The 26,053-nt window shown below is 33.2% G+C and overlaps 1 protein-coding gene across 1 annotated transcript; it reads right to left on the bottom strand.

The window, feature by feature from the left end:
• Positions 1–1,037: 1,037 nt before the first annotated feature.
• Positions 1,038–23,736, bottom strand: LOC110288515 (vomeronasal type-2 receptor 116-like). The gene is made up of 6 exons (XM_021154841.2): positions 23,449–23,736; positions 11,851–12,145; positions 10,714–11,505; positions 9,779–9,994; positions 8,178–8,301; positions 1,038–2,393 (listed from the first exon to the last, which is right to left on the bottom strand). Exons 1-6 carry the CDS (start codon positions 23,667–23,669, stop codon positions 1,489–1,491), a joined length of 2,553 nt encoding a protein of 850 aa, XP_021010500.2. The 5' UTR covers positions 23,670–23,736; the 3' UTR covers positions 1,038–1,488.
• Positions 23,737–26,053: the final 2,317 nt, after the last annotated feature.

The raw sequence follows: 26,053 nt of genomic DNA, 5'->3' as shown, positions 1-26,053 counted from the left end.
CACAGTACCAAACACAGAATCGAAGTTCATTAATAAAAAGGAAACAGGAGGTTTAAAGAACCAGCAATACAGGACATTTGCTGAGAGTTCGTCTCTGGACTGGAAGTAGATACCCATAAAGATACATAAAGTTTTACAAACATGACTGCCTAAAAATGACCAGACAAGAGCAACAATACATCTATATCTGTATCTGAACCTATCCATATACCTAAGTCTATTCTGATACCTATACTAATATCAACATAACTATATTTATCTATAAATACAGATAGATATATAAATAATATAGATATTGACAGATGTATAGATATACCAGAGTGTTTTTTTTTTAATTCCTAATCAGGAATAGATATTTTTTTCTACAAATGAGAGTTTATCATTTCTCTCTTTGGATACGAGTTCTAACATTCTCTTGGACATAAGTACATATATAGAGTGTAATCATTTATAAACCATGACAGAAAAGAGTTATCTGTTAAAAGCATGCCTAGATGCATTAAGTTTAGTCATCATTGATAAACCATGATAACAGTGTTATCTTTACAATTATTTACAATTGTCAACCCTATACCACAACATTTAAGAATCTAAAGGCATATTTTTGATAAAGCATGACAGTTCATCCTCAGGCTGGCAGCTATTATGAAAGTGAGAATAATCAGGTAGATCTCAAATAGCTGGACACATAACATAATATGTCATACTATGAATATGTTCTGAATGTAGTTCACTATGAGTTAATTGTTCTGGATAGACTCATATTTCATTTTGAATAATAAAATACATTTCTACAAAATTCTACATACAAGCTTGATATGTAACATAAATTGACAATAAACTAAAGATTTGTTATTTCCAAATTTGACCCCATTTAAATAATGATACCCATTGTTTTTTAAATATAACCACATAAAGCCAAACAAAACATTAAAAATTAACTAAATTTCTTGATATAATTAGAAATACAATTTTATTCACTATGAAATCTGGTGTATTGAAAACTGAATATACAAAAAAATTATAAAATACCTATATAGCAATAAAGTTTTCAGTATAATTTATTAATGTACATTAAATTATATTTTGATGAACATTTCATATTAGAAATGTTACTACAATCAGAGGAAATAATATGCAAATTATGATTAACAAGCAAATGAAAATAAGAAAATGAAAAAGACATTTTTATTTCAAAGGAAGATTAAAATTTCAGTATTATCCATATATGATGCTACTAATTCATAAGAGTCGAGTAGAAAAAGACCAAATGTGTTTGTTGTTCATAAATGGAAAAACATTCTTTCATACTATAACACTGTAATATATTTTGTTAAGAATAAATTAATAAATAAATAGACCAGAATCATATTATAATTGTATAACATATGTTTAAAATTGAATAGGAAATGAATTCAAACCTCTTAAAAGTTGTTAATATAGAAGCTAAATTTATTTTTTCAACTAAATTTTAGGAGACTCATGCCTTCAAGAATGTGTTTTGTCCCTGATATGATAAAATGAATTCCTGTCTGGTCTAAACAAGATAATGTAACACTTAGGAGCAAATATTAAGCCAAGGAGGGCTGCACTGGAAGCTAAGATAGAGAAGACTTCCATAGCCACCATGATCTTCCCTTTAGTGCTATGGTAGACAGGAAGAAAGGTAACCCAGACACAGAAGAACACCAGCATGCTGAATGACAGAAATTTGGATTCATTGAATGTATCAGGCAGATTTCTAGATAGGAATGCCATGGTGTAACCCCCAAGAGCCAAGGAGCAGAGGTATCCCAGAACACAGTGGAAGGCAACAGATGATCCCTTGTTGCAAAAAAGAAGGATTTGTCCATGTTCAGCATGAACATCTTGGTCAATGAATGGAGGAGACATTGCCATCCATATTCCACAAAGAAGAAGTTGGATCAGGGTACAAATAGGAATTATATAGTTTGGAGCTCTTGAGGTCATTAACCACCTCACCATTCTCCCTGGAAAGGTGGCCTTGAAGGCAATGACCACAGTAATAGCTTTGGCCAACACGGTAGCTAGAGCCACAGTGAATGCAACTCCAAATATGGTCTGCTGAAGGATGCAGGAAGCTGTGTTGGGCTGACCAATGAAGTTCAAAGAACATAAGAAACAGAAGGTGAGTGTTATGAGCAAAATATAACTCAGAGCTCGATTATTTGCCTTGACAATAGGAGTGTCTCTGTGCTTCACAAAGATGCCAATTACAAAGACTGTGAATGCAGATAAACACAGAGATATGCTGGCTAGTGTCATCCCCAAGGGCTCTTCATAGGCCAGAAAGCTCACAGTTTTCTGGAAGCAGTGGTTCTTCTCTATATTTGCATAATGACTCTCTGGACATTTCATACACTGATCCACATCTGGTAAGAAATATAGATGATAATGAGATCATGAGTCTAGGCTGAATTGATTCCCTATTTTCTTCTGATACATTTCTATATAAAAGGACTGTCACAAATTTCACCTTACTTTGTTTTCTCAGTGACAAAATAATAAGCACACTGTTGTGAATATTTCCATACTTACAAAGTGTCCCTTCTTTCTTATGTATTTCCTTTAGTATTTATGCTCACATATAATGTGTTTTCATCTAATCACTCTTTCTTTGCTACCATTACACTCTTTCCCTTACAGAAACTATATACATTTATATAGGAAATGACGTCTTTCTTCAGATAGACATCATTTCTAGTAGCTTCTCTTAAAATTCATCTTTTTTATAGTGACAAATTGAAATAGATTATCTTTCCTATTTTGACATACAATTTTTCCTGCCTTTTATAACATTGGTATATCTCTTTGTAAATATTATATGGATTTACATTGAATATAACAACCTTGGGCCTGATATCACCTCACCTATTACATATGCTTTAAGAGTTACACATGCAAAAGAGGGAGTATTTTTTGAAATGCTTTTCAGATAATGCTTTTTTACATCAGTCAAAAACATAATTTTCTCTTTAAAATTCTGTGTGTTTTAAAATTGTCTTCATTCACTGCTGGAGTTTAGTGACTAGACCCCATTATATTAGTAAATTATCAAATCAAATGTTTTCATATCATTTGGGCCAAGCATCAATTTTCAGATAGAAAATAACTGCAAGAGCTGACAGACTTTAGAGAACACTTTTATATTAATGTACTCTTGAAATTTTGTAAATTTTTATGATTAACCTAAAATATATGTACCCAGATTTCTATTTTACATTATCAATTAGCCCAAATATTTATATATTTCTTAAAATGTGAATTGACCACCATACATTAAATTTTATGTCACTAATAAAAATAAATTAATATCTCAACTTCAAAAATAGTGTATTTTTGCACAAGTTTCAATCAGCAATATTTTCAAATTAGAAGTGTTTGGCATTTATTTGAAATGTACAGTGTTATACAGTAGAGTTAATAAATAGAATCCCTCACAGATTTGTTCTTGATGGCTGTAATTTTGCATACATCAGGTACATTTACAAACTTAGTTTGTGACACGCATATGATATGGACAAATGTATACATACATGCATATATACATGCATATAACCTCAGAGGCGTACACATACTATACATACACATATACTTATCAATATACAATACATAAACATGTACATATATATGGAAGGAATTGGGGAGCTAAACATTTGAGGGTAAAATGGATTACTATTGAAAATGGCATTTGTAGAAGAGACTGGAAACTTCATAAAAATCAGAAATCTCAGAGACAGTAAAGATTTACTGATATACAAACAAATCATGACAAGTCTATATATGAATTCATGGTTCTGACATTATGTACATGATCACTGTGAGATCAGGCCTGATGGATATTCATCATGAAAGGAATATTGACATGAATAAAACCCTTACTTGAGGAGATATTTTAAGGAAAAACCAACCTTGTGTGAAACTGTGAACACTATAAAGTAGAGCTTTCTATAGTGCCTGCCTCACATTCAAGCATATTTGGGTAGAATAAATTGTACTAGAAAAGTTTTATTTTGTTTTTGGTTTTGTTTTTTGTTTTGTTTTGTTTATGAGTGAAAGCAAATTGTTTGGTAAGTAGATATGTACAGGTGGCCTCGGTATGTTTTGAAGGCAAAAATATTAAATATATTGTATAGTATTTTGAAAGAAGTAAATAAATACTAGTTTAAACATTTCTGTATTAATCCAAATCTAGACTCGATTATAATAGATACAAAAATACCGAGATATAATTTTTCCTTTGTTGAAGATACCATAATTGTGCATGTTACTTATTCTTCAAAGTGGATATTGAATATTCCAAAAAATCTCTTAGACTTATTATATATCTCTACATTACAAATGGTTTACACTGTAATATGTACATATACTGAAAGTAGAGGATATAATTGCATATGGCGTCTGGAATTTAAATATTTAATTATAGTAGACAATAAATATGCTCGGGAAATAAAGGGCAAATTTCCAATTTCCAGCCTTGTATGAAAATTAGAGAGAATTAATGTAAGTTATAAGTGCTATGACATGACCTTATTATTTATGCAAATTGTTTACTATTAACAAGATAGGGTTGGAAAATGCTTTGTGTTCAAATACTAGATATCCAACTTTAGACAAGTTAAGTGACATTCTTTAATTTTAGTCTTCTAACATTTTCAGCACATCAATCATCACAGATTATATAATGACTGAATATGTACATGTGATACATCTTTCATGTCTTTGGCTTTTTTTTTTTTTTGACTCTTAAGTTTTTCCTCACATTTATTGTGGGTTTGAATCTTTGCTGTCAGCCAAGTGATATTAAAAAGTACTGAAGTTTATAAATTTCTGACTCAGTAGGAGATTTGGGAATGGGAAAATAAAATATATAACATTAAATATAATTAGGAAATATACTACCTCTGTTAGAGTCTATGTACAGCGATTAAAAAAACAACAGAAAACAAAACAAAATAAACATGATAAATGTGGGTTGGGTGACTAGAGGTACTACTGTAAGAAAACAATTTCTTAAATGCAGTAAATAAAATTACATCCAAAAGTATACCTTGCAGCTCCAAGTAATTGTAAATATTTTTTTAATTATATGATTTTAGGATATAAATAAAGTGCATCATAAAAAATTGATAGTAATTGTTTTAAACCAAGAATAAACCTAGTCAGTATCTTTGAATGCATTCTTGGGCATCATGCTCTCCTCAACCCCTCGCTTGTTTATATCTCTATTTGTGTACTTTGCTATTTTATGTCCAGCATACCCGCATGTCAGTACTATCATAGAAAACACAGCTAAATATCACAAAATCTAAGTATTAGTGTAAACAAAACTTGTGAATATAATACAAAGGTTGATTTTTTGTGACTTGCATGAAAGCATTATTAATACTTCCTCACCTAATCTATAACTGACCTTAAATTAAACACCAAATTTCATTTAGTACATGTGTTATTCTCTTGAATGCAGTGAAAATCACAACATTAAGGAAGGTAACAATGGTTCTATCTAAAGTTATCTCCTTGAGGGGAGTAACTTTTATTTAGTTACATTGAAATCCATTAAAGGATTGTGTATGGTGAAATGTGAAGCTAATACCAAGGAGAATTAGAAGCTAATAGTGCTGACAGCTGCCACCCTATTCACCCAGATTGTGTTATGACATTTAGATTCTGTGTGTTTCCATAATACATTATTCTTTACCTATTTAATTTGACAGTAAAACTTAATAAACTCTCATTTAATTCACTTTATATGTTCACTAAAAATATTTCTACTACATTTTATAATGTAATTACAACATAAAATAATCAAATTCACTATAAATTTTATGATTCCATGGCAATACAATTAAGCTTATTTAAAATAATACACAATAGAAATTCAATGATGTGAGTATTAAATAACTAATAAAAATTTGTCCAGACAATAGTCCTTGTCTCATATACACTTATTGTGTTTCTACTGAGAACAAAAGCTAACTACCCAGATCCTAGCAAAATGTTACTCTCTCTCACATTTCAAATAATGATACAAATTTATCTATTATATTTAAAAATCAAATCTGTAATAACTGCATACAGCAACAGAAAATAGAAAAGGATATCTAACTAATAATAATAAAAATGTGTGTGATAATAGCAAAAAATATCAATTGCTTCTTCATTAACCTCAACTAGATATTTTCTAAGTAAAATTTTCAAAAACATTTAAGGTGTTAAGTTCTGGCACATGCCTTTATTCACAGCACTTGGGAGGCAGAAGCAGGTGGATTCTGAGTTCAAGGCCAGCCTGGTCTACAGAGTGAGTTCCAGGACACCCAGAGCTATACAGCAAAACCTCTGTCATGAAAAAAAAACCAAACACACACACACACACACACACACACACACACACACACACACACACACACACACACACACAAAGGAGACCAGCATCACTGTGATGAAATCTGGAAAGTGTTTTCTGAGGGCACAAAGAACCTGTGTTCTAGAGATAGCAAAGATTTCACTTACAGCTAGAGCTGCATTTGGTTATGTGCAATAATTGCCCTGGTATATACTAGCTTTTAAGGTATAAGGGGGTCATGGACAACAGCTGATGCTTGGCACTATGAGAGGCCATGGAAGGTCATTGGTGAGGGTACAGCCTCAGCTGCAGTTGATGATCCAGGATTAAGGGGGGGGCATGTAAAGAAGCTGAGTCATGCCACTATGAAAAGGCACTATAAGAGGCTACTAGTAAAGTCTAGTTGCAGCAGAAGACCCTAGTGTATTGGAGATACACTGTGGAACAATCACCAAGAATACCAGTACCAGTAGAGACAAACAGAGCCTAGAGGGGTACAGAGGGTAGAACTTGAAAAGTGACATAAGCCTTTTGGAGAAGCTCCCATGTGAGGATCTAGTGTGGATCACAGACATTAGAACAAGAACAAGAAGTTGAAGTTGACTTGGTAACCCTAAGATGTTAAAGATGCCAGAACTGTGAGATACTTGCCCAGGAAAGCTGCTAACCAAGAGTGATATCAGACCAAGATATAAAAAGTTTGTTAATCTCAACAAAAATGGAAAAAGTGTTGGGGATTTGAAGTCCAGTTTGGCATCTGGAGATGAAGAGTTTGGAGTTTTCTCAGCTGGTTTTTGGTCTTGCTTTAGGGATTGCAGTTAAGGGATCGGATGACTCTCAGAGGAGACTTTGAACTTTGGGCTTTTGCCATTTTTGAGACTGATGTAGAATATGGGGCCTTTAGAATTTGGATTAAATGTACTTTTTTAATTATGCTATGGCTAGATATGGGCCCTGTAGAGAAATGCATTTGAAGAAGTCTATGGGGAACTTGGAATGGAATGGAATTGTATATGCTAGGCCCAGGGAGTAGTAGTATTAGGAAGTGTGGCCTTGGAGTGGGTTTGTCACTATGAGCATATGCTTTAAGAACCTGGTCCTAGCTGGCAGGAAGGCAGTCTTCTCCTGTTTGATTTCAGAATAACATGTAGAACTCTCAGTTCCTCCTACACCATGTTTGCATGGATGCTGCATGCTTACATCTTGATGGTAATGGACTAAACCTCTTTCCCATTTCTCCACAGCTAGCCAAAATTAAATGTTGTCTTTTTGAAGAATTGTTATGGTTATGATGTTTGCTCACAGCAATATAATCCTAATTAAAACAAGGACTGAATATGATCAAAACACATTGTACAAAATTGTACAAAACACATTGTACAAAATTATTAAACAACAAAAATTGAGAGAAAATATATTTTGAAAATGAGTTAGAGATAATCACTACTATGAAGATATAAATGATCCGAGTATTAAATTTATTGAAACATAGCTGAAAATACTGTACTGAAAATTTATCAATATTGGATAAATGGTACCATCAGGTGAAACATACTGTGGAGTATACTGAAAATACTTATTTTTTTTCCACAATCAATATTGGCAGTGAATCACAGATATAAATCAAGTATGATTTTTAATGACTATGATAGTCCATTACAAATAAATGATGGAGGATTATGACAAGTAAATTCCTGAAAAAGAAATAACAATGTTTATTTCTGATTTTAATTCAGACCATTTTTATTTGCTCGTTTATTATGGAATCCTGTGGAGAAATGGGAAAGATTTCTGTAAAACCTGCATTTACCTGTCTCATTAGAAATCTCATTGTCTGCACAAGGAGTGCAATTGTAGCAGCAGATGGCCTTGCCCTCCAGGATTACTTTTCTGAATCCAGGCCTACAACTCTCACTGCACACAGACTGAGGGACCTAAGGACAATGAAAGGAAATGTATCTAAATCTTATGGTCTTATGAAAAATAATAACAAATAGAATTTTAATGTTATGCAATGAATTCCTGAGTATTTTTGTAAATACAGAAGACTTATCTAGAAAGATTATGCCCCAGAGAAACAAATGTGCTTAAGGACTTATCTGAGAATTAACAGAGTGTTAGAGAATTTATACACATAATGAGGTATTGGCAGGTTTCAGAAAGTTAGGTGATAAGAATATAATATAGGAATTCATAGAATCACTCCACAGTGATACTATCTTTGTACATTCTGACTAACACATTGATCACCTTTACTTCCACCATAATTGTAAATCTGGTCTGCCAGTTTGATAGGATTTAGATTGGTCATAGAAACAAAAATATGTGTATATCTAGGAAGAAATATATAGATAAATTTAATTAAGTTAAACAGGGACACTTAAAATCAGACGATGTCTCAAAACAAATAATGCATAGAAGATAGAAGAGTGCAGCATTATACATGTTTTTCTGCATTCAGAGAATAAATATTTCTGAATATACTGCACCCTCAAATTGTTCCTTAAATTATTTCAGTTCTGCATTTATTTATTGGACATAGGCAAGCCAATAGATAGTAGATTCACCACATGCAGGTCTCCTTCTGCAGAGGTTGAAAAAGCTAGCAAAATTGATCATGGGATAGAATTTTTAAACATGATTGACAGCGGACTTATTGAGAATATATGGACAGTTAAGGGATATTAACAGTTATGGTATTCAAAATACCATATAGGCTAACATATTTGTGTGCCTATTTCCATATTAGTGCCACCATTTGGGAAATAATTTAAATCTTTAAGATACAAGACTAGCTGTAGAAATTATTTCAATGTGATTGGAATTGAAATATTTTAATCCTCTACTCAGGTCTAGGTTTCTCATTGTTCTTACTGTAAATATGAATATAAAGTAACAGTATCTTTTTGCGTTTTGAGCCTATATTCATTACTAACCAATTTGTGGTCATGCTCCTATCCATGGTGGCCTGTCATACTTCTGGAAACACAACCATAAATATTTTGTGTTGTTTCCATAAGTGACATTTAGACATGTCATTTGATTACAGAATAAAAAGTAAATTTTATATTGTTCCACATTATTAATCCTGAATGAGAAAATTTCTAAAATACTCTGACCCAAAAGACATTTTAGAGCAGGAAATTTCCTCTTTCAGTGTTCCTAAATTTTGACAATGAAAACTAAATAATATTAATATGAATGAATACTGTAGGCTTTATTTAACACTAAATACTTCCACTAATCTCAATGGAGGAAAGAAAAAGCAGAATACACTACTACTACCATTGTGGTATTTTGTTCTAGTAATCAAATAGCAATAAGACTCAAGTCAGAAAATAAATGTTATTTCACCTGAAATTAAAATGTTATTAACACAAGCTTAAAGCATTGATTTAATACATAACCCACCTCTGAAAATCCTCCTGCCCATTGTATCATCTGCTCAGATAAGGACAACTGTTGGCCCTCAGGGGCATTTGCTGAAAAGGATCCTATTTTCACCTTTTGTCCAAGGCCCTTTGGTAAATTCCATAGGTTAAGAATGTCATATTCTGCATTTAATTTATGTCTCCAATCTAAACTTATGTTGCCTCTCTCATTAATGTCCTTCAGGAAAATGTTAAGCTGAAAGAGATTCATGAATTTATATTACACTGTGTCCAAGAGGCAGAATTGAACTTATGGTTTTGAATGTGTCTTATTTATCTTCAATTATGATGTGAAAGTCAAATTAATGAAGCTACCATTAATGTTAAATAAATGAATGACTGAGTGTGTAGGATAATATTTTGCTTCTGAATGACAATCCAGCTTCAAGAAAAAAAAAACTATAAACAAATTCAGGTAGTGAATAAATGATTTTGGACACATGCAAATGTTAACTTTTTTGAAACTTAGAAAGAGCCATTTGCATTCAGAATATCTTCAGAGACCTACAGCTTAAAATAGGTGTGCTGATGCCTTAAGGATAAGAAAGGGAATTACTTAGGTGTAAAACCACTATTTGTTTCACTTAAATGTGTACTCGTTTATTCCTGTTGTAAGAAATATACAGAAAAATTATTGATTTTTATTGCATGTATTATCATGAGAATATCACAGTTCTAGCTATTGATAACATCACATTTGTATTGACTAGTAAAATATCATAGTGTAATATTTCATCCCATTTATCAGTGACACAAAATTGAAATTGTCTTGACCTCTAAATGAGTTTAAAAACCAAAACAAACAAACAAACAAAAAACCCATGATTGTGGACAAGAAGAAATACCTACCTTGCTGTCATTGCAGAACTCATACATCAGGGTGCTGATAATAAATTAAATTACAGTGGTTATTACCTGCCAGGGGAAGAAGGCCATTGCTTCCCTATTTTCATGTGGTTGGTTTTGTACTTGTTGAAGACTCATCTGATGGAGACTGTGAGCCACAGCATACACAGCATTATAGATATTATTGCTTTCTTCACTGATTGCCATGTCCAATATATGACTAGGTAACACATCCAGAGAAGCATTGGATTGACAGTTAGCCAATAGTCGACAATCAGCATCAGAAAATGAGCACTTGAAGAACAAATGCCATAACTTAGGAAGGTAAATGTCTTCAGGGTATTTGTAAGGATTAACTGTTTGAATAAATGTAGTAAGCTCAAAACTCTCTATATACTTGTGGGTAAAAATTAGGCTACCATGGAATGAGTCAAACATGAAATAGTCAGCATAGTCAGTAATATGAGGTTCAATATTCATAACCCAGACTTTTGCTGTCAACAATCTTTGCCCAATATTTCTCATTAGACCTGTGAGTGAATCAACATCACCATAAATAATTATGACATTTGTCTTATCCATATTTTCCCAGAACTTTTTATAATATGAAGTCAATGTGAGAGGGATCATTTTCACAAAAGCTATGCAGACTCCTTTTCTCTCCATATCTTCTCTGAGTTCTGATAAAATTATATACCCTTTGTGGTCATCTGGGAGGATGAGACCAACCCAGGACCACATAAAATGAACCATCAAAGATACAATGCCACGCGAAATTGATGAGTACTTGGGGGCCATCTGGTAGAGAGAAGAATATTGACCACGGTCACTCAAAATGGGATCATAGGGTCCAAAGGAAAGCTGAACCAAGTAAGAGAAAGAATATTAACATCAAGCAAAATTTCATTCCTGAAGCAATAAATGACAACAGAAAACAAAGGTAGTTTTATCTCAATTTTAAAAGAAACTCCATTTACAGAATTTAACAAAAATTCCTCCCAAGCCTGTTAGATTCAAGGAACTACATGGATTTATTTATGTCACCATCCTTTCTCTTGCATGCAAGAGAAATTTAGATTGATATCCAAGTGTTTGTGTACTTGCTTTGATTTGAATAACTTGAATACCCTCCGTGTAGTTTTGAAAACACCTGTATTATCAACAAAGATACCTGATTCCCAGGTCCCACACACTAAAGTTTCTTACCTGAGGAAATTTAAAGAGTTGAAGTAATGTTCCAATTTGGGCAGATGTTGTCCATGATGTTCCTGTGAGGGCAGTAGTAAAATTATTTTTGGCACAATTATAATTTGGTAAAATATTTTTCTGCCCTTTACCAGTGAGCCAAAAACACACATTCATAAGAGTTTCCTTCTCAGTGAATCTGACATTGTAGAAATCAAATCCAAGAGATATATTAGGTAAAAGATTAGGGTTCTCATTGATCTCCTCAATAGCAAACACCAAAGCCAGGATGTACTGGTAGTTCTTAAAATTATATCTGTATAAATGAAAAAATATACACAAGAGAAATACAACAAGGACCGCATGTTCAGTTTGTTAACCTTTATAGTTCATCTTTGTTTCCACAAAATATGCAATTTAACTTATTCACCATAAATATGAGGGACTAGCTTGGGTATCTATAAGATTTGGCAAAACCCTTTAATAGTACTACTCATTAATTATAGTTCCTCAAAGCATACTTTATCAGTCATTAGAAATTGCTAGTGGATAATATACCATCTTTGAACTTATTTTGTATGGTCACTGGATTACAGTCATGAACTCACATTCTGCAATACTGAGAAAAATATCAGAGTTATGGCAACTGTGACCCATATGGAATGTATTTAACTTGGAATATAATTTAATAAACATACTGTTTCTAAAATTTTATTGGTTTCCTAATATAGTGGTGGATTTTAAAAATTAAACATCTCAAAATCCCAAGATCAAGATATCAGAAGACCTCTAATTTTGGGAGAAAGTTATTCATGATATATAGACTGAACTTTTAACTGAGAATTACCTACAGTTTTAATGCTTTAGTCGAGTATGGTCATGGGGGAAAGTATATAAGTATACAGGCAGAAATGTCATTTTATAATTTTATATCTTAATCTACATGCAGCAAAACTGGAAACTAAGACACACTGTCAAGACTTTGGCTTCTTTAGACCAATAAGTCTACCCCTACAGTGACACACTTACTCTAGCAAGTCTACTCCTTACTCCAACAAGACCACACCTCCAAATAGTGCCACTCATTTCTCTTCGGAGAAACCTGCATTCCTTTATCAAGTAATTTCCAGTAAAAGCAAAATAAAAGAGTAGATTGTGTACTTATATAATGACTCAGAATATGTATTACCATTTCAAACTTCAGGAAGGGGAGCATAGTGAGGTAATGCTGAACCAAATTAAGACAAAATACAAGCTGAGCAAACTTCAAACTTCGCTTCTCCATATTTGATATTAAAATAGTCTTCAGATATCTAATTCCTTTAATGTTTCTTGACTGTAAAACACTTCTTTTTCTTGGGCTTATTCAATTTCCCCATAACAGTGGTTTTTGGTTAATATTTCTGAGCACAGGCATCTTCTACATCATTTGATCTTAATGGCAATGCATGGTTCTCCTTTATAGCTTCACATAATGGCTCCTCTAGGATGCAAAGACATCCCTGATAAATTCTTGGCCTTATTGTCTTTCCTTCTTTTCAGAGAAAGATTCAATAAAAACTTTTTTTTCTATCATTGACTAAGTGCCAGAACCACATGGCTGCTGCTGCCAAGTTCTTATTAGGGCTAGAAAATGCTCTCTACCACCCAATAAAACTAAAATTTCACAAGCTTTCTCTTCTTGTTAATTTCATTTATTCCCTATTTTTGAATGTCCTAAAACTCAATGTGTAGCTCACCACACTTAGCACTAAGTATTTTTGAACCCTTTTTTACTTAGCTGGGTGGAATCTTGCCCTGATGTCTCCACTGCCTTCATTCATTTAACATCAAGTTTACAGTTAGTCTGTTTATCTATTTGAACACAGGATTTAGTACCATTTTCACTCTTATTCCATTTCCCCCAATCTCTATTTTTGTACATTGTCTACAAAAACATACAATCTGTAATTTTTTTTCTCTCTCTCAGCTTTTTTCTTTTTGTTATAGATCTTCGTAACAGTGGACAAAAATAACTAAACAACAGAGTCAACACTGGGCCGTTGAGATTTTCTCTGCCAAAGGATTAAATCTTTATCTCTTCACTATAGCTTCAGGGAGACTTTTGACAAGGCCAAAATGAAGCAATAGTATTTGCCCAAATATAACAAGCAGAATCTCTAGGAAACATACAAAATTTAATCTCCTCTGAATCCGCTTCAACCAGGAACAGAGAATACAACCAACACCCTGTAACACTTTTTCCAAGTTCCACATAGCATGGCTCATTATGCAGCACTTAACACATTTCACTGATTTCCTCAACCAAATCCACACTCATTATTCTTGCAAACATAAAACCTTGCCTATCACAACAAAATTCCTGTCCCTAGTTTAAATTTCTATGTTCATTGCGTATTATTGGTATGAAGAGACTCAAAGTACCTTGCAACTCTTATAAGAGAAAACTTTAATTGGAGCTGGTTTTATCCATTTCATCATGGTGGGAATCTTGGCAATGTGCAGGCAGACCTCGTCTTAGAGACAGAGATGAACATACTAGATTTTCTTCTGCAGGTAGTAAAAGCAAAAGTTCTGGGCAGACTTCAATTTCTTGGCTTCTTGGTGTTCCAAACCTCCCATAACAGCAAGGCCACTCATACACAAGTGAGACCATGTCCCCTAAATGTGCTGCTCAGTATGACACAAGTATTCAAACATATGAGTCTATGAGGGATATTTTTACTCAAAGCATAATGGTATTACAACTTGAAGAAGAACCATGATTCATCAATATGATGACTGCTAGGCAAATCAGATAGTGGAATGGCTTCATAATCAAGAGTACTTGGGCTACAAAAAGTGGAAATGATTGAGGAGAAAAGTATTAAAATTAAAGGTGGGTTGGTAGAGAGATACTAAAATAAATGGTTGATAATGAAGTAGGTTGGAGCTTTGGAGATTATGACTAATATACTGCATTGCTTATGTATGTAAATATATTGAATAAGATTGGCAATGAAGAAATGTGTGGTGGGAGAGAACTGGTTCAGCAACTCAGAGTGCACTTTTTCCACAGAACCCAAGTGTGTTTCCCAGAACTCAAATTAGCACAAAATGCTACAAAATTCCAAATCTACATGATCAAACACTTATACACACACACACACACACACACACACAAAGACATATAATAGTTATAGTAATGGTGATATTATGAGAAGCAATAGAGCTACTGAAAAATAAAATGCAAGGATAACAACCTGGCAGCTGTTGTACATGAGCCTAGCTTATGATACCTAACTTGCTTATTGTTAAGAATTAGTATAATATCTTTTTGACATGTATGTATATATTTTAAATTTAATCAAATTTTTCATTAAGTAGATAGAGTTATTTGATATTAAAGAGAAAATGTCAAAATTAGTGAATATTATTTTTAAAGAAAAGCAGAAATTTAATTAGCAAATAAAATAATATTCACTAGAAAAGAATTGGTAGGTAAAATATTAATTTTGGGAAATTGAATAAATGTTTTATCATTGATAAATACTATATATTAAAATAAATACACACATATGGGTAGATAGATAGATAGATGATAGATAGATATAAATGATTTTTGACAATTCCATACACATAAGTAATAAGTAACTATCACTTTTATGCATTGCATACTAAAGATAGCAGAGGAGCTCAATATCTCCAATCACAGAACAATGATAAGAAAGGTTAATAAAACAGAATTAATCATTCTCTATTGGAAACCAAATTTTGAAAGAATATGGTATGTGATAAATATATTCTCTTCTTGTCATTATGACTTAATTACATCATTTCCCCTTCCCTTTGGTCTATTTAAAATATTATGGATCTCCTTTTTCTTAATTTATATACTCTTCCTTCATTAATAGCCAAGAATGACATAATATTACACACACACACACACACTTATACACATACCCACACTCTAATTATGGTATATTTTGAAGTAGTCTGCCCAAGGTGTAATATTCTTCCAAAGGAAAAAATACACAAAATGGTAACCCACTACCAAGTGAAAGTCCATATACAAGTAAAATCACACAGGCTGAATAGGTTTTAAAGACTGAAGGGAAATTCATTAGAATTTATCAGTAAAATATCAACTAATGGTGAGCTTTCCAGATAAATGCCTGACTAGAGGAAAACAAAGGTGAGAATGCATGTTAATCAGGATAGGAGCAAAACACATGATGGACAACAGCCATATCATAGGAAAGTTAGACTTAAATAAAATAGACCTACTCCCAGCATCACAAAAAAATTCTTAGGATCTGGAAAGCATCCAAAGAAAGAACCACCGAAAAGGACAAGGAAGTTAATACTAAGGATGATGGCCATAACCAAGAAAAACAAAGCAATGGTATGAATAGAAATATTGAACTCTGATTATTTTTTAGCACTTCTTTCCTCAGAGATTGTGAAACTGGTATCTCAGAGATTAGATCAAAGTTCATTATGATTAATATATGTAAAGTTCCTACATGTTTTTAGATATTACTCAAATTACTGGGGTTGGGGCCATGTGAAAATGTTAAGAAAGTCGAAATATAGTTCAGTATTAAAATATAAGACTGTGTGTACTCAGAAGAAAGTCATTCTGATGAATCAGAATTGATATGCCAAGATGTATGATAGTCACAACAAAATGCCATACTTGTAAACATCAAACATTTGAGAAAGGACTTTCATGAAATCCTACAGCATTAAATTTTTTGAACATCTTCAAAGTGAAATTATATTATTTAATTTTATACTATTTGAGAATAGGATTAATTTTATAAAAATATTAGTCTATACATGTCTGAATTATTGCTGAATGTGAACATTTTAGTAGAATGTACACATCTGTATAAGATGAATGGTAAACTAAATCTTACCATGCTAAAAAAGAAGAAACATCAGTACTTAGTGAAACTTTGCCAAACTCCCTTAGGTCAGAAAGTTTGTTATATATTTTATGAACTGTTTGTGTTGGTATTTCTGGTTTTGCTCAAAAAAACCTCTCTGTATTAATCTTCTTACAAAACACACTGATAAAAGGTAACAAACAATAGCTGAGTGCCTATGAAAAGCATAAACTGGACATGAATGAAGGCAACAGAGAAAACACCAAGGAAAGTATTTTCTAGTTAAATAAAAAAAAAAGGAAGGCCATGAAGAAAATTTGTAAGCACTCATTATTTAGTCTATCTCCATGGACTGAAAAAAAACCATACTGCTGAAATTCAAAGAAAGAGGAATACCAATGAAACATCAAATTCAGAATCAAAATATACTTAACATTAGAATCACATTCACTGAAAACATGCACAAGACAGACATAAAGACCCCAGAATTTCATTATCTACAAAAGAAATCAAGAAAATTGGCAAAGCAATATTTTATAGGTTCTTCATTTTTTCAAACAAATGTAGTCTTCATTTGGATTAGTGTATATATGTTTATAATTAAATATTTCTACATTTTGAAATGATAAATTTGTGTATATTATCAGGGAAAAATATTGAAAACTTCTAGCTGTAGTATAACTTTCTATGATTTGAGCAATGAACATAAAATAGAAAATATGAATAAAATATATCATACAGTGAAATATTTTAAAATAACTTTCCAAATAATAGGTTTTTTGTTTATATAAAAAATTGCAGATGATAGTACATAACTACTACCTACATTGACAAGAGATGTGTTCTTGAGATATGCCAACTTTATAAAGCTACAAATACAAGAAATGAATGTATGGTTGACAAAAAACAATAGGACATAAGTGCATACCCATATTTTAATTCATGTGAGGGAAAATAATTTACTCTCATAAAAACAGAGAGTAAAATTTCAATTGGATTTGGAAACATAAAAGAAATATTAATCAAAGGACTGAACAAATTTCCTAATAAATTGGCTTAGCAACAGTAGGATCCTAAAACTGGCTTAGAACGCATGAGTTTTATCTCAAGATACTCATTGTAGGATGAGACCATTTGTCCTCACAATTTTTCTTTCAATTGAAAATGTGAGGTGCATAAATAGTATGTGCATACACACAAATGTTATATATGATAATAAATTTGAAAAGACTATAATATTAATCCAACAATCAAAAAAGCCTATTTACTCTTTAAATTATTCAATATTAAACAGGAACACTGGACACTGAATATTCACTTTTTATACTTCCTAAGTAGTAGATAAAAAGAAAAAATTGGAAAATGTTACCTTTAAAATGCTAATATAACAGAATATAATGACAGACTCACTTATTTGTTTGTAAATGTGATAGTAACAAGGAAAACATTTATGCTTACAAACATATAATGAATAAGAATCTCAAACAGAGATAAGAAATCATCTATTTGCCTAAGTTGATCTGCTCCATATACCAATCCATCCTAGAGAAACCACTACACTCAGAGCAGTTGGTAAGAACCCCCTCTCTATGCCCCAGTCCCAGAACTAATACTCGGAGCCTGGTGAACTCAGGACCTATCAGACACCCAAAACCCCTGCCCTCCCGAATACCAATCCTCTTCCTTCCATTTCTTCTACCCCTTATGCCTGGTCCTCACTGCTGAGGCATACTCCTAGTTGGTGTGCTCCTGTAAAAGCTACATATCCCATACATCCTACAGGACCCACTGCACACAGAAGAGGTCAACCCACTGCACTCAGAGCAGTTGAGCAATTGAGGATCTTCTGTTCTCAGAGCAATCAAGGATCGGCTGTTTTTGTTGGACAACAGCTTGACTGCTCCACTGAAGTCCCAACAGTCTTTAGGCCTCCCAGGAGATCTACTTCAGCCAGGGAAATAAATCAGAAGCTTTTTTGCTCCCGTGAAGAGCCCCCAGTTGAAAGGTCCCACAGGTGGTCTGATACAGCCAGGGTAGTAAGCCTACCAGGAGAACTGAAGCAACCCAGGGACAAAAGAGCCAGACTCCATATAGTCACCCAGATCAACAAATACCACAGATACCCAGATGGCAAAAGGCAAGCACAAGACAATACGCAACAAAATACATGGGCATCATCAGAATCCAGTCCTCCCACCACAGCAAGCCCTGAATATACCAACATATCTGAAAATCAGGAATCTGTCCTAAAATTCTATCTCATGAACATTATAGAGTTCTTTAAGGAGGATATCAATAACTCACTGAAAGAAATACAGGAAAACACAGGTAAACAGGTAAAGAAATTGAATAAAGTGATCCATGAGCTAAAAGTGAAAGTAAAACAATAAAGAAAACACAAATGGAGGCAAACCTGGAAATGGAAAACCTAGGAAAGAGGTCAGGAATTACAGATGTTAAGTATTACAAACAGAATACAAGAGATATAAGAGAGAGTCTCAGGTGTAGGAGATACAGTATAAGAAACTGACACAGCTGTCAAAGAAAGTTCAAAACACAAACTCCTAACCCAAAGCATCCAGGAAATCCAGGACACAATGAAAAGATGAAATCTAAAGATAATCTGAATAGAGAAGAACAAAGATTCCCAACTCAAAGGACCTGAAAATGTCTTCAACAAAATCATAGAAGAAAAATTGCACAACATAAAGAAAGATGGACATAAAGTTACAAGAATCCTATAGAACACCAAATAAATGGGATCAGAAAAGAAAATTTTCTCATCACATTATTATCAAAACATTAAATGCTCAGAGCAAAGAAAGAGTATTAAAAGCTGCAAAGGAAAAAGGCCAAGTAGCATGCAAAGGTAGACCTATCAGAATTACACCAGACATTTCAACAGAGACTATGAAAGCCAGGAGGGCCTGGTCAGAGGTCATGCAGACTCTAGGAGAACACAAATGCCAACACAGGGTACTATACTCAGCAAAATTCTTAATCAACATAGATGTAGAAAACAAAATATTCCAGGACAAAACCAAATTCAAACAGTATCTATCTACCAACACCGCCCTACAGAGGATCCTGGAAGGAAAACTGCAACACAAGAAAGAAACCTGCACCAAAGAAAGTACAAGATATTAAGCACCTCACAACAAAAGCACATAAAGCCACTTACAAAAAGAAATGTCAGGAAACAACAGTCATCTCTCTTTAATATCTCTCAATATTAATGGATGTAATTCACCTATAAAAAGACATAAGCTAACAGACCACATACTGAAAAAAGATCCAGCATTTTGCTACATACAAGAAACTTACTTCAATAACAAAGACAGCAATCATCTCAGAGTAAAAAGATGGAAAAAGTTCTTCTAAGCAAGTGGTCCTAAGAAACAAGCAGGATATGCCATCCTAATATCCAATAAAATAGGCTTTCAACCAAAAGTTATCAATTGTGATGAAGAAGTACACTTAATATTCATCAAGGGGAAAATCCACCAAGAGAAACTCTCAATTCTGAACATCTATGCCCCAAATGCAAGAGCACCCACATTCATAAAAGAAATGTTACTAAAACTCAAAACACACATTGAACCCCACACAATAATAGTGGGAGATTTCAACACCTCACTCTCATCAATGGGCAGGTCATTGAAACAGAAATTAACAAAGACACAATGAACCTAAGAGAGGTTATGAACCAAGTGGATTTAGCAGATATCTATAGAGCATTTCACTTTAAACAAAAGATTATACCTTTTTCTCAGCACCTCATGGTACCTTCTACGAAATTGATCACATAGTTGGTCATAAAACAACCCTCAACAGATACAAGAAGATTGAAATAATACCATGTATCCTATCAGATCACCATAGCCTAAGGCTGGTCTTCAATAGCAGTAAAAACTACAGAAAGCCCACAAACATATGGAAACTGAACAACTCTTTACTCAATGATAACTTTGCCAGGGAAGAAATAAAGAAAGAAATTAAAGACTTCCTGGAATTTAATGAAAATGTTGACAAATCATACTCAAACTTATGGGACACAATGAAAGCAGTGCTAAGAGGAAAGTTCATCACACTAAGTGCCCTGGTAAAGAAACTGGAGAGATCTTATACTAACAACTTAACAGCACACCTGAGAGCTCTAGAACAAAAAGAAGAAAACTCATGCAAGAAGAGTAGAAGGCAAGAAATAGTCAAACTCAGGGGTGAAATCAACCAAATAGAAACAAAGAAAACAATACAAAGAATCAACAAAAGCAAAAGCTTTGAAACAATCAACAAGATAGATAAACACCTAGCCAAACTAAGGGGCAAGAGGCAGTATCCAAATTAATAAAATCACAAATGAAAAGGGAGACTAACAACAGAAATGGATGAAATTCAAAAACTCATCAGAACCTACTATAAAAGCCTATACTCAACAGTGCTGGAAAATCTAGATGAAATGGATGGTTTTCTAGACATTTGTCACATGCCAAAGTTAAATCAAGAGCAGGTAAACTATCTAAGCAGGCCCATACCTCACAAGGAAATAACAGAAGTCATAAGAAACCTTCCACCACCACCACCCAAAAAAGCCCAGGGCCAGATGGATTTAATGGAGGATTATATCATAGCATGAAAAAGACCTGATACCAATTTTCCTCAAACTGTTCCATAAAATAGAAACAGAAGGAATAGTACCTAACTCGTTCTATGAAGGCAGCATGCACCAGATGATATGAGACCCCAACATACATACAGTAGAGGATCTCTGGGTTCTCAAGAGACTGGAGGCCCCAAGGAATTTAGAGGTCAGGTGGGGTGGGGGTTCGGAGCATCTACATGGAGACTGGGTGGGGTGGGGAGGAGTTGTGGGATGTGGAGCATTTGGATGGTGGATATGGGTGGCAGGGAATGGAATATGGAGTACAGAAAATAAATTAAAAATAAAATTAAATTAAAACAAAAAGAAATCATCTATTTAAAATGCATAGAAAATTTCCAAACAGAAAAGTAAATAATTAAGTAAGAAATATAAAAGAATGTTTTCAGCTTTGCAGTATGTATGCTTTTTGTGGTCAATTCTATATGAAAAGATATACTTAGTGAATGAATTGTATGAGAATATATTGTTATTTTTTTCATAATTAAAGTTAATACATTTCTGTCATAAATATTTTTTTTTCTTTCATAATGACAAGTTAAAATTTTGTGACAGGGAAAATACATTTATTTGCAATGAACAAGGCATACACTAATGTTCACAGAACAAAAGCTAAATTCTTTGCTTAAATTGCTGACAGTAAAGGACACAAGAATAGGGAACTTACAATGAAAGTTAATTTTGATAAAATAGCAGAGACTCCCCAACATCTGATAAGAATTTGAGAACATTTTGTGATTCTTTTTTCTGAGACAATATATGATTCACTAAATAGACTGACAATCAAGTATTTTATCTAAAAATCAAAATTTTCATAGCCATATTTGCTATTCTAAATTTTCAAAAATAAATCCTTCAGGGTAACATAATATTCAATATGCATTCATAACTAACTTTCTTTCTCCTCCACTGTTTGATGCAATTCTTAATATCTCACTATGAGTTTACCAAACACATAATATTGTCACACTGAGCATAATTACCTTCATACCTATGTTTCTTTTGGTTATTTTTCACTCGTTAACTCCCAACAGGTTTCCTTATGTGCTTAAAGGGATTTCTAAGTGTTTTTTTTTTCCTGACTTATGGACAATTCTTTTTTTTTATTAGATATTTTTTCATTTACATTTAAATTGCTATCCTAAAAGTCCCCTATACCCTCCCTCCACCCTGCTCCCCACCCCACCCATTCCTGCTTCCTGGCCCTGGCATAACTAACTTTCTGTACTGGGAACTGTACTGGGGCATGTTCTCTTTTACTACCCTACTTTCTGGATAAGTAGAGATATAAGATGATCTTCTTAGGTTGGAAGGTCCGATTGGGATAAATCCATCTTGTATCCTTTGTTAGGAAACATAAAGGGATATATCTTTCTAATTCATAAAGACCTGTCTGATACTATCCATCCATCTGGAATATTTCACAAAGGCTAAAACAGCCAAAAGATGACCCCCCTCATAGTCATGATCTTGGTAAATACAGCCATGAAAATGAAAATACTGCAAACAGACAGCATAAATAATTAAACAGTAGGAAGCAGAGAATAAAAATTAAATCAGCAAGCAAATACTTATAAATAACATGAGATAGATGGAATATCTGTCCAGCACATAAGTATTCACAACTTCTCATTGTGACACACTGAGTTTGTCATCAGCTGCATGTACCAAAACACAGCCTCTTCAATCAAGCAGCACAACAAACACTCAGTACTTACAGCATTTAGTGAAATAATCACAAGAACACAACCAGAATATGAGCAAAAAGGTCAGGCTGAGATTAATTTATCCTTCCTTGAGACTATAATATTGAAAATTATTCTGACAGTTTGGTATGACAGCAATTGTAAAGAAGATGTATACTTTATTAAATGAAGAAACTATAATGAATAAACTCAAAGATACCATTTCATTCCACCTGAGAGAGGAAAGAGGCAAAAGTGATAAAAAAATTTAAAGAATAGATTTTAGAATATCTGTAAGAGGAGTTGTTACATTAAAAGAGAACAAAAATATTACTATATTTTAATGACCACACCTACTAAGTTATAATAATTCCAAGCATTAAAAATGAATAATTGTACTTACTGTAAATAATTGTCCATATATTGGTATGGTACTGATGGATGTGGAACTTTGTTTAGAGAGTAGTAAGTATGAATAGGAAAAAATGCACCTATTACAACATCTCCTTCATGGTGAAATTCTTCAGGGGTTTTGTAAAAGCACAGACTGATATTTACAGTCATAGACTCAGAAACAAATTTGGGAATATGTAAGAAGCAGGAAATAAAAATACAGTAGAACATCTTATTGATACATTGATTTGCTTGATGCAGGTCACACAGTGTCTAACACATATATGCTGAGGTCATGTTTTTGTGACTATGGTTGTTTTAAACTTTGTTCATGAGTGAGGCTGTCACACTAATCATTCCAAAACTTTTTTGTTTCCTCCTTCACTTCAATTGGGAATTTTTAACCAATTTCCCTTGAGCTCTACAGCTGAGGACCTCTATTCAAATGAAAAACAACCTAGGATACAAGTTAGCTTTACTAGCCAAAGGCACTATGGTTTCAGCTGTTCCTACAAATAGCCAGAGATTAGGGTTGACCTCCTCTTGGGATGAACTGGCTAAAAATATAAAGCAAGAAACTCTTTATATGAAAACAATTTAGGCTGCTCCCCACATGTTATATCAGAATAGCCCAATTACATGAAAAAGGAAAGGACCAAAATGAAAATATTGCAGGTATATCCACTCAAATTTAATATATTGTAGGGATTTTGAGAGGTCCCATTTGTGGCTTAATATTAAAGACAAAAACATATCTGTATAATATTGTTCATACTTTTGCTAGGGCCATTTCTCAGCTAACATTCTAGCCCTGATTCACTTGCCACTGTGTATCTACCAAGTGGATCTCTCTCTGCTTCCATCAGTGCTCTGTTGGTCTCCCATCATTCATTATCCTTTTTCTGCACCCCTGCATTTCTACCATTTTTCTGCATTCAGTGACACAGATACATCTTTCAGCTCTTTGTTTATTAAATTTCATCCTTTTTTTCATACACACACGAAAAACAACGAAAACAAAAACCAAAACAAACAAGAAAAATAATAACAACAACAACAAAAACCTAATATGAGGTATTCCACAGCTTACTCACCATAAACAAATAAGTACCAGGACTCTGCCCAGTAGTGTTGCCTTTTGGCATCTTCCACAGAAGTTTGCATTTAACATTGTAACATGGTAATCTCAGAAAATCATGTCCTTTCTTGACAGACAAGGAAGTCACAAACATTTATATAGACAAAGAAGTAATTGTGAATAGCAGAAATGACAACACAGCAACTAAAATGTCAGCACAACAATTTATAATTTTTAATACAGGGGCACATATTCATAGTCAGTTGACACCATAAGTGTAAGCATAGGATATATCAACATCTCCAATTTTTACTCTGAAAAAAGGGCTTTATCTCTCACATTAGGATATTATATACAATAAAAACAAGTATGAGAAATATCAGAATAAGAATTATATTTACAATATCCAGTTCATTTATATTTCACAACTTTGAACAAAGTACTCCTACCATCTATCTTTTCTTGGTGTGTTATCTGTAGAGTATTTTTTTTTTTGTCAGAAGGGAACAATGAATCGTGCCTTTTATCTTTATACTTAGAAGACAACCAAAGGAAATTTAAGATTATAAGCTTTTAACTATGATAATATAAGCAGAATCCCATTGATTAATGTTAGGCTTATGAACATTTAAGTCTGTCAGGAGACTTGTCTTTAAAAGATCAAAGACATGAGAGTGATATCTTATTCCAGAGGCAGCAGTAGGTATGTAGTAAGCTGCTTCTAAATCCAGCAAAATTTACACAGAATTACTGGCTACATAGACTGTCACCAAAGGATTATCTGTGTCACTAGATACACCCATCTTTAGTAGACAAACCCAGATCTTAGAGATGTTACTGTGTATTAAGAACTTGGAGCGAATGTCCTACCTTCTCTAGGCAAAGTAGGGCAATTAATTACCTAGTGTCCTACTTGTTGACAGTTTTGACTGTGTGTTGTCTGCAAAGTGATGAGAAATTAATTACTCTTAATAGTTTACAAGAGTAGCTTTTAAAAGACAAGGAATTTAGGGTAAGCCTTCAAAATCAAAATTTTAAATTGTGGCTCTTTTAGTTTCAAATAAAACTTTTAATCATGGATACAGCCCATCAATAGACTTTTGAGTTTTCAAATCCTGAATTTGGGCACAATAGAGAAACAAAAGTAGCCACTCTATAGGTTAAAAATGAACAATGTTAATTCCAATCTGCCAAGGTCTTCTTTCAGGGAAACAAGTCCGAGGGGACAGCATCAACTTTGATAAGTTAAGAGTTAACAGTCCTTTATAAATGGAAGGGGCATAAGTTCCTATTCACATAGACAAGAAGAGAAAATTTGTGTTCAAGGAAAAACATTTAGGTCCAAGGATAGAGCCACAGGTTTTCACTATGATAAGGCAATGCCATATAAAAACTATTTCTTTGAGCTTATTTATTAGGAAGCAAGAATCTTCTTCAAGCCTTTAAATGAATTAGGGATAGGTCTGAATACCTGTCCTTGGGTAATCTTCCCATGGTGTTCCTGGAAACATATGCTGTTAGTTATCTAAGTCATTTA

The sequence above is a fragment of the Mus caroli genome, unplaced genomic scaffold, assembly GCF_978045245.1.
Source record: "Mus caroli unplaced genomic scaffold, Mus_caroli_1 scaffold_18, whole genome shotgun sequence".
NCBI classification, from domain to species: Eukaryota; Metazoa; Chordata; class Mammalia; order Rodentia; family Muridae; genus Mus; species Mus caroli.
This window is presented reverse-complemented; position numbering and strand designations above follow the sequence as displayed.

Bases quoted from the DNA above. Each gene is read 5' to 3' on its own strand.
- LOC110288515 (XM_021154841.2), bottom strand. From the start codon at position 23,669: ATGTTCTACTGTATTTTTATTTCCTGCTTCTTACATATTCCCAAATTT. The intron at 12,146-23,448 runs GTAAGTACAATT...TCATTTATACAG, and splicing joins TATATGGACAATTATTTACA to ATATAATTTTAAGAACTACC. The intron at 2,394-8,177 runs GTAAATGCAGGT...ATTTCTTACCAG, and splicing joins TGAGATTTCTAATGAGACAG to ATGTGGATCAGTGTATGAAA.